The following is a 9293-nucleotide window of genomic DNA, read 5'->3' as shown; positions in this document are numbered from 1 at the left end:
TCAACTTTCCATGGTTTGTAACAGCAGTACAAAAGCTGCAGTATAGGCCTATAACAAAAATCGGCTATAACAAAAACACCTCAAACACTAAACATGTATTCATAGCTACATAGCAAGTTATATTCAACTTTGAACAATGCAATTCCAATTCCGGAAAGTTTGGCTTACAAAGTTTCCAGTTTCCTGGATTTTAATTGATCAGAAAATAAAGAGTATTTCCGCATAGAAAGCGAAATTTCCGATGAATAACCTTACTTTTGTAAGAACATAAGAACATAAACGGTGTCAAGTGGTACTCGTGATTTCAACATAGGCTTATATGTGTGAAAACTTCAGATGCTTCTCATTAGAATAGTCAACCTCGATTGGTTCAATCAATAACGGTGTTGAACGGGCCACAAATTGGATTTTGAAGACGAGTGGTTATAATATTAAAATCGTTGATATCTACAGTATTTTTTACACCGTCACTTCTAGAAACAGGTGAGTGTTCTTTTAAACTTATTGTTCTGATAGGTTTTTTTTTTTTTTTTTTTTTTTTTTTTTTGTAAGCCTCTACTTTCATTCATTGGTATCAATACGACGTCAGCACGATCATATGAAATCCATACCAATCAATATATAGGCCTATCTAAATTATATTCGATGAAATTTGGGCAAATATGTTTTTGTTTACTTTAATAGAATCGGATAAATTTCTGTAATTGCAGAACCATTGGTGTTTTTAGTTAATTGTGTGTATTTTTTTTTTTATCATAGATGATTTTCAGTGTTGTGGGCATTTAAATTATTCGTTTGTATATCATTTCTCGTCGTCTTACTACACGTTGTTCTTTTTTCTCACCTTATATTGTTATATAGGCACGGATACAAAGTTAAACCATGGAAATGGACGTAATTAATATTATAACAAACTGTTCTCTAGACCCTGTGGACCTTATGGATTCTGGTTTGTTCGCTACCTCTACAGGATTTATTTTGTTCACTATTTACTTCTTCTTAATATGCATCTGCTCAATCGTGGAAAATACAATCATCCTGATGGCAATAATTCGCATAAAACGACTGCACAAGCGTCGAAATATCCTCATCTTTAACTTAGCTGTTACGGACTTAATGGCTGGTGTGATTTATCCATCTAGTGTCATTTTCAATCAAACGTATATGGAAAGCATCGGTTTTATTATTGGTTTTGTATCCGTCTTCACCATCCTCGCAATCGCCATCGAACGCTTTGTGAAGATTGTTGTATTTACAAACCATAGCTCGCACATTGGCACTAAGCGTCAACTTTTGGGAGCGTCGATTATTGCGTGGGTGATACCGTCTATTACCCTTTTTCCTATTTCTGTATATAACTATACGTTACACCTTGTTATTTTCCTCACTCTTGGACCACTGTGCATTTTTGTGGTAATGACTGCAATATCTGTACTTTACCTTGCAATATACGTAAAGATACGCTCTCATGATAAACGAATGTCTTCTAATTTAAACCTCCCAGAAAAATACAAGTTTACTAAACTTGTTCTACAGGCCTACGTAGTTATAGTTGTAGTGTACGCTATTTGTTGGTTGCCATGGGGGATAGAATCTCTTCGAATTATGTACACAATGTATTTTGGGTTTGATGAAGAGAATCGCTGCATTGTCTCTACTTTGGCTTTCTATATCGGTGTTGCTATGGTATTACTGAATTCCGCCGTAAACCCGATTATATATTTTCTTAGGTTACCTGATTTCCGCAAAGGTATTACAGAATTAATTGGATGTTGTTTTAAAAAAGCACCAGTCGTTGAAAATTGTAGTCCTCTGAATACAACCGGTCGTCATATCACAAATTCTATAGATGATATAGAGTTAACTTGACAGGACGGTAAAAATTGTTTGACATTGTTGCAGTATGTATTAGTAACTATTCTCTTATATTGAAGGTTCAATGTGTTATTTTATCTTTTTAACTCCGTTTATGACCCTTTCTGGGGCTCTTTGCTTTACATTTGTTGAATCAGCTTTTAGGTTAGCGTTTGCTGTTGTATTTATTTCTTATAGTCTTCTGCTTGTAGTAATTTACTTAATTGTGTTGTACAGTATTCGTAATTTTGTATTATTGAAATTTGAAAGCAATAATTATACTACACTAAATCATTTACGTCATCTGTGTGTAAGAATCACGTCATCACTCAATTGTTGCGTGTTGTTACCGTATTATATCAAAATGGCTAATGGCAATAATTTGTACCCGGTGGAAAGTTTACATTTTTACAAGGTTGATAATAAATATTCTCTTATATAAATCCATTGATTGATTGATTGATTGATTGATTATCTTTGTATCTACAGTGAATTTTCAGATAGTTTTGGTTTCCTTTTTGTGAAGATTTATTGTTCTTAAAAAGATACCAAATATGACATCATGTGTACATCAACCGTCAATAATCAATAGGGATTAATACTCTTGTTTTCAGGAAATGCGTTACGATGAGTCATCATTGCATGACGTGTTGCGGTATATTATCCGGATCAATTAGAGAAAACTTAAATATAGAGTTTTATCATATTTATATTTTTACCGTATATGGCTAAATATGAAATAATTTTAAGAGGTTGTAAGAAATCAATATTGGAAATGAATAATAGAGTTAGAGACAATTGGAAAACATTTTAGCAGAAATAAACTTTAATATAACCTTACGAATCGCATGACATAGAAATGAGTCTGCAGTTTCCAATTGTTTTGGGTTTCGGGGGATGTTTGGTTTAGAGAAAGCAACAACATGCTTTCCCCCAAGCTAGATCGTCGCCAAGCTTATGAAGAAGGTTAAATATCTGAGACAGAGTATTAAATAATTACAGAGGTAGCATGAATGGTCGATTTAGTAAGAGCAACTTCATCAGCAGCCAAACTTTTACAGAAGTCAGATTTGATCTTGGTGGGAGAGGCACTGAAGGAAAACTTAAATTTTATTGGAAATGATTACGAGTACTTTGAACATCAGTAATAAGTTGCACTGTGAACATTAAAATCGCATGTAACTGACTTTTCACTTTTACCACATGGTGTTGTATAAGGAATGACCAAACGTGTTTTCTTTTCGAATAGGTCTATACATAATATTTTTTAGCATGACCAGAAAATTTAAAATACATGGCCTCTAAGTTACGTATTGAAAAGAATAACATCGCTAATATTTTGATGAATTTAATACAGTGTAAACCACTAATCGTTAAATTTAGTAACACTGGATGATATTTATTAGCAGCATTAATTGAGAGCTTACTTTACATCCGTTGTTGCAAAGTTAATGATTATATTTAATTACGCAATTGTATATTTTTACACCATGCTCTATATTGTCCGGCTTTATATATTATGTGGATTTTGGGATCATAAAAGGAAGCGAATAATTTATATCACTATATTATATATTCTTTTATTGAAATCACCTTACAAGCCACTGAATGTCATTTCTAAGAAAATGGTTACATCTCTAATTTAAATTACACACTTGTGTCTGGACACTTCACATCCCATCAACGGTTTAGAATACCGGATGGAGAATTTTTACACTTGCAGATTTCTCTTCTTTTGTCTATGTATATATATATATAGAAACTTTCATTCAGGCCATTGAGGAGGACGTTAAAAACCACACTCCTAGTCCAGATTTCCGCGACAATCTCACAAAAAATGAGAGGCAGGCCATCGCCAATTTGCGCCAGCGTGATGATATTATCATCAAACCAGCTGATAAAGGCTCTGCCACTGTCGTAATGGACACTAAATTCTATGAAGAGGAGTCCTTAAGACAACTAAACAATCCTCTTCACTATCGGAAGCTCACAGAACATTATATATTTTTCGCCAAAAAGTGGGGGGGGGGGGGCCGCTTCCGCCGGCCATGTTATTAAGGGGATATTTTGTGTGCTTGTGTTTTTCAAGGTAATAATCGGGGGAAACAAAAACAAGCTACCCAACATAAGCACTGTGTGTCTGTGTACAGAAATCTTCCTTGAAAAGTAAAAAACAAATTTAAAGCACAGAGTTATAATTATTTTTACAATTTTAAATTCGCCTTTGTGCATGTTTCTTGCTGCACTTCTGACCTTCGTCAACTATAATAATACAGGTCGATCTACCTGGACAGTACTACCCTGCTTTCGAAGACAAAGTAATACTGTAATCTTATAATCAATAAAACAATATAATTTCCTTAATGAAGATTTATATAACAATCTCACGTCTGCGGTACAATCAGTTGTATAAACCTGATGAGTGTTGTTACTTCTAAGGTAAGATATTGTTTAACTGTTTATTATTAAGTTTATGGCTTTTGTTTCAGTGCCGCTATATATTTGGTTTGTGCCTCTTGATTCTATGTCTTATTATTACTTAATTATTTTATCATTAATTAATTATTATTATAAGCTTAAGATAAATAAATGATCTCGGAAACAGAAGTACCACAGATATATACTGTATTGCTCAAATCCAATCGATAATTAGCATGATTATGTTTTTTACTGTTGGCCTATCGTCAACACACATTATGAAAATATTTTTACAAGTCATTAGGCCTACACTTTCTCAAATCTTTATAGGCCTATTATCATTTTCTGTATCATGAGCTTGGTTCTCGTAAATAAAAGTTTAGAAAGGTTCGAGTCGTAATATAATTGTTAACTACTATTGTTAGGCCTATACGTAATTGTACCTAGGCCTAACTGTGATACTCATAAATACGAAAATGAACTACGGTATGTATATTTTGTAATTAAAGGCACGGAAAAAGTTGTTGAAGTAGCCGCAAAGATGAACTGTTCCGTGGAACCTGTCGAGGGTATGGACTCTGATATATTCGCTAGCACAACAGGGGCGACGATTTTTACGGTTTACTTCTTCTTTATGTGCATCTGCTCCATCATTGAAAATACTATCATCCTGGTGACGATAATTCTTGTGAAACGACTGCACAAACGTCGACATATACTCATCTTCAACTTAGCTCTGACGGACCTAATGGCTGGCTTTATTTATCCCTGTAGTGTCATTTACAACAAAAATTATACTGAAAGCATGAGCTTTATTGTCGGCATTTCGTCCGTCTTCACCATCTTTGCAATCGCCACCGAACGCTTCCTGAAGATTGTTGTATTTACGAAAAGTAGAAACGCACACATTGGCACTACACGTCAACTTGTGGGAGTGTCGGCTGCTGCGTGGATGATACCGTTTGTTATACTGTTGCCTATTATTATATATGACTATAATCTACATCTCCTTGTTTTCCTCATTTTTGAACCAGTGTGTATTTTTGTGGTAATGGCTGGTATATCTGTATTGTACCTTGCAATATATGTTAAGATACGCTCCCATGAAAAACGAATGTCTACTAATTTAAACCGAAGCGAAAACTATAATCTTACTAAGCTTGTCCTAAAGGCTTACGTTGTGTTAGTTGCAGTTTATGCTGTTTGTTGGTTGCCATGGGCTATAGAATGTATCCGAATTACATACACAACGTTTTTTAAAATTGATGAAGAAGAGAGTACTTGCATTGGCTCAACTACTTTGCTTTTCTATATTGGTGTTGGTATGTCATTACTGAATTCCGCCTTAAACCCAATTATATATTGGCTTAGGTTACCGGATTTTCGCGAAGGGATTTCGGAATTGTTCGAGTGTTGTAAAAAAGGGTATAGGCCTATCTGTTGCTTTAAAAGAGCACCAGTCGTTGAGAATTCAGGTTCTCAAAATACAACCTCATCGAACTTAACAAGATAAGTAATACATGGGACGGTTACCTTCTAAAATAATAGAAAAACATAATACGTACCGGTACATAAAAACATATGCATAAGTTGGTGTGCTGTATGTAAAAAGTCTGTTGTAGAGACATTTTGAGTTCTTCTTAAAATATTTATGATATTGACTTTTACTGAGAAAATTCAGAATATATTTAGGCCTATCATGAAATTCATTGCATTTTTTTCTCTCTCATAGGCCTATAACGAATTTGCCTGTGCAAGCCTCCAAACCGATGTAACTTTATAAAGATCTCATTACGATGAGTGATGATGACAAACAAAGTTGTTTCCAAACGAAACGGAATAGGCCTACGTTAGTTAAATTTGAATTCGTATGGAAAGATTGATAAATTTAGAATGACCGCACGGATACAGAGCATGATGATGAACAGAACAGGTACCAGCAACTGCCTTATAGCATTTAAGGCAGAACCACTTTGAACTTGCTAAACGTATGTAATATAAATTCGAAGTATATTTGTTGTTTCTCTGGTTATTTGGTGTCAAAACAAAAAATTAGGGCAGTAAAGCTAATAACCTGTATTAAGAAGTTTAGTTCATTTACATTAAATTGATAAGCATTTGTGAATTGTCTGTGCAAAATATTGTTATATATATATGCTATGTATATTTTTATTTTTTTTATGTCTGTGATCAACAATGTCATAAACTTATCTATATTATACATAATACACCCTTTTATTTTTAGATTTTTCTCAAATCGCATTTTTGGACAACATCTCTAATCAATCACTACCATCATTATTCCCGATATTTTCATAAAAAAAATCTGGAAAAAATGAGTTAGGGGGAGTGGAATGTTAGAAGCAATCCACATAGCCAGATATCCTAATTAATCCCTTCTGGTCACCCTAAGGCAACAAACTAGACATATAAAAACTACTGTCACTCATGCCACAATGGAACATAATTCAAAAATAGGTGTTTATTTGTTTTAAAATAATCGCAAAATATACTTAAAATGTACATAAAATAAGAACGAGTATATAAGCTACTAGTATAGTTTTCTATGTAATGCAGATAGATTTCTGTGCAAAAATATATTTTATTGACTAATTTTATAATTTTTACTGCGCTGGATTAAAAAAAGTTTGGTGCCATTTTTTCCCAACATCATCGGCCGCCATTTTGAATTCCAAGATGGCTGACGCACCACATAAAACATGGTCATGATTGGTGTCACTGGAAAGGGAATTATACACTGATCATGTATTGTCATTACACCAAACAACATAACACATATCTAAAGCGATATAGACCAATATATAAAGTCACATGACACAAAAGGTCAAAAAATCAAACTTACCAAAAGTTGGTGTGTTCGTTATCATTTGAAAGCTCTGCCAATGATGAGTTATGTTTTCCAGTATATACATATCAGAAATTGTGTAGTTTTTCATATATTGTCCTGTAAATCTAATTATGGCATTCTGTATAAAAATTAACAGGACTCAGTTGCCTAATGTTTATGCACTCTCGGAATGGAGGGGGAAGAGGGTGGGTTCTCTTACTACTAACTAGCATTTTACTATCGAGCCTTAATCGTGCATAACGCATGTGCTTTATGGACCAATTCCCCGCTCAAATGGGTCCTTGAGAGGCCACGGGGGCCGAGCCCTTCTTACTACTGTATTACCATCACTTTAATAAAACGCCTTGTAACTTTTTCTATAAAAAATCAAATAGAACAAAATCCCACAAACACACTCTTTGGCTGATATATTAGATGGGTTCAGTCCAACTACGACCCATCATTTTACTATGGAGGTTTGACCAGATATGTACACCTGTGCTTTCTGGGTAAATACTTAGTTCCTCCGAGTCCAATTGAACCCCAGATAGGCCAGGGGCCCCACTCTTACTTCATGGTGGCCAAGGCAAATACAGTATGTTGTGTTTTCCTATTTATTGATGATTCTACATACAGTAATACTTGTAACTATGAACAAAGGTACCGTTATGTTACGTGCTGTATAATATATTTGATTGGCTGATTGATTTGTTAAACATTAATAGGCATAATCCTCCCAGTGACAACGAGTCGTGGGTCCCGGGCCGAAACAATGTTAGGAGCACCATGCATCAGTAAAATATTTTTGCTCACGAAGTGACACCGTGGTGGGTAATCCCCCTAGAGATAAGTGTTAAGAATGAAAAGACTGTAATTATTAGACAATGCCAAAAAATGTTGTGTGAATAATATTTTGCACACATTTTCAATTTGAATATTTGGGTCCAACATATTAGGTCTATGCATATAATAATAAATAAAGTTCTTAACCGTTCTGAATCGACAGAACAAGTGGTTGTCATTGACTACTACAGTAGTTGACAAGCTTCAACAGTGCAAAACAAAAGGAGGACCCTAGAGGGAAAAAATATGTTAGCTGACCTTATATTTCACTTTCACGTTCCTTGTTTTTGTTTTCTATTTTAGTATTAGCTAACCGTCTAATTACTTACTTATCTTCTCTTTTACTTTCATTCTATGCTTCCTTAACTTTCCGTGATTGTTATTTACCTACCTTTTCTTTCTTTCGTCTTCCTTTTTCTTTTAATTACCTTTTCTTTCCTTTCCCATTTCTTTCTAATGCCTCCTTGTGCATTATTTATGCACGTGCATTTTCTTAGCTTTGCCAATATAAATAAGTATTATCAAACAATCAATCGTTTCAGGGTGGGTCCAGGAGACACGGGTCTATCTAAACCCTAAAAACATAAAGAAAAAAGACCAGAAAGAAGGGAGCATGACGTCACTGTAGGCCTACTCCAAAACAAGCTATTTTTTTAATGTCTGTGGTCTCCACCATTTCTAAACAAAATTCTTTCTCTATATTTGTCCCTTATGGGTGGATGGATATATTCGGTATAAACATCAAGGATAACCAACAAAAGTCGGAAGAATACTTGTTTCCAGTGAGGTCCTTCTGGTGGTGATTGGGTACTACACCGGCAGTGGCCTAACGATGGGCCCGGGGCCTTGTGGCTGAGACTAAGGGCCCTTTTTTGATCCGGCCACCACTTTGATTGTGGGAATTTAAATGTGCTCGTTTTTCTAATATTTGGCATTGTATTCTAGATTGCTTTTAACGAAATAAATTATATGATATCTGTTGCAGATCAAGGTATTCAAAATAGAGGGAATGTGGGAAGGGAGGGACTGTCACACACTAAGGGGCTAAGGTAAGATCAGGGGCTAAGGTAAGATCATTTATGAATACGGCACCTCGAAGTGGCCGGAAATGGCACTCATAGATTTAAAATGCGAATTTCCATTTTTAAAACACTGGAAAATTTAAGGGGGCCTCAGGCCGACAGGGCTCCCATTAAACCTTTACGGGATATACTATGATATATGTCACACAGTCGATCTCAGAGACACATTATGCTGTTATGTATCAACAAAGCCCTTTTGGGTAAGGGTGCCCGAGCGAGGACCCTATGTGTTGGGGCAACTTCGGGGG

The 9293-nt window shown here is 35.0% G+C and overlaps 2 protein-coding genes across 2 annotated transcripts; both read left to right on the top strand.

Moving 5' to 3' along the window:
- Nucleotides 1-292: 292 nt before the first annotated feature.
- LOC117118634 (sphingosine 1-phosphate receptor 1-like) lies at nt 293-3448 on the top strand. Its single transcript, XM_033263285.1, has 2 exons — nt 293-483; nt 862-3448. The coding sequence occupies exon 2, from the start codon at nt 883-885 to the stop codon at nt 1867-1869; it is 987 nt and encodes a 328-aa protein (XP_033119176.1). The 5' UTR covers nt 293-483; nt 862-882; the 3' UTR covers nt 1870-3448.
- A 587-nt stretch (nt 3449-4035) lies between these two features.
- On the top strand, nt 4036-6020 carry LOC117118633 (sphingosine 1-phosphate receptor 1-like). The gene is made up of 2 exons (XM_033263284.1): nt 4036-4293; nt 4782-6020. The coding sequence occupies exon 2, from the start codon at nt 4814-4816 to the stop codon at nt 5783-5785; it is 972 nt and encodes a 323-aa protein (XP_033119175.1). The 5' UTR covers nt 4036-4293; nt 4782-4813; the 3' UTR covers nt 5786-6020.
- Nucleotides 6021-9293: the final 3273 nt, after the last annotated feature.

This window comes from Anneissia japonica, unplaced genomic scaffold, assembly GCF_011630105.1.
Source record: "Anneissia japonica isolate Jap-2015-1 unplaced genomic scaffold, ASM1163010v1 scaffold376_len1572418_cov194, whole genome shotgun sequence".
NCBI classification, from domain to species: Eukaryota; Metazoa; Echinodermata; class Crinoidea; order Comatulida; family Comatulidae; genus Anneissia; species Anneissia japonica.
Note: the sequence above shows the minus strand (reverse complement) of the source record. Positions and strands in the feature narration are given on the sequence as shown.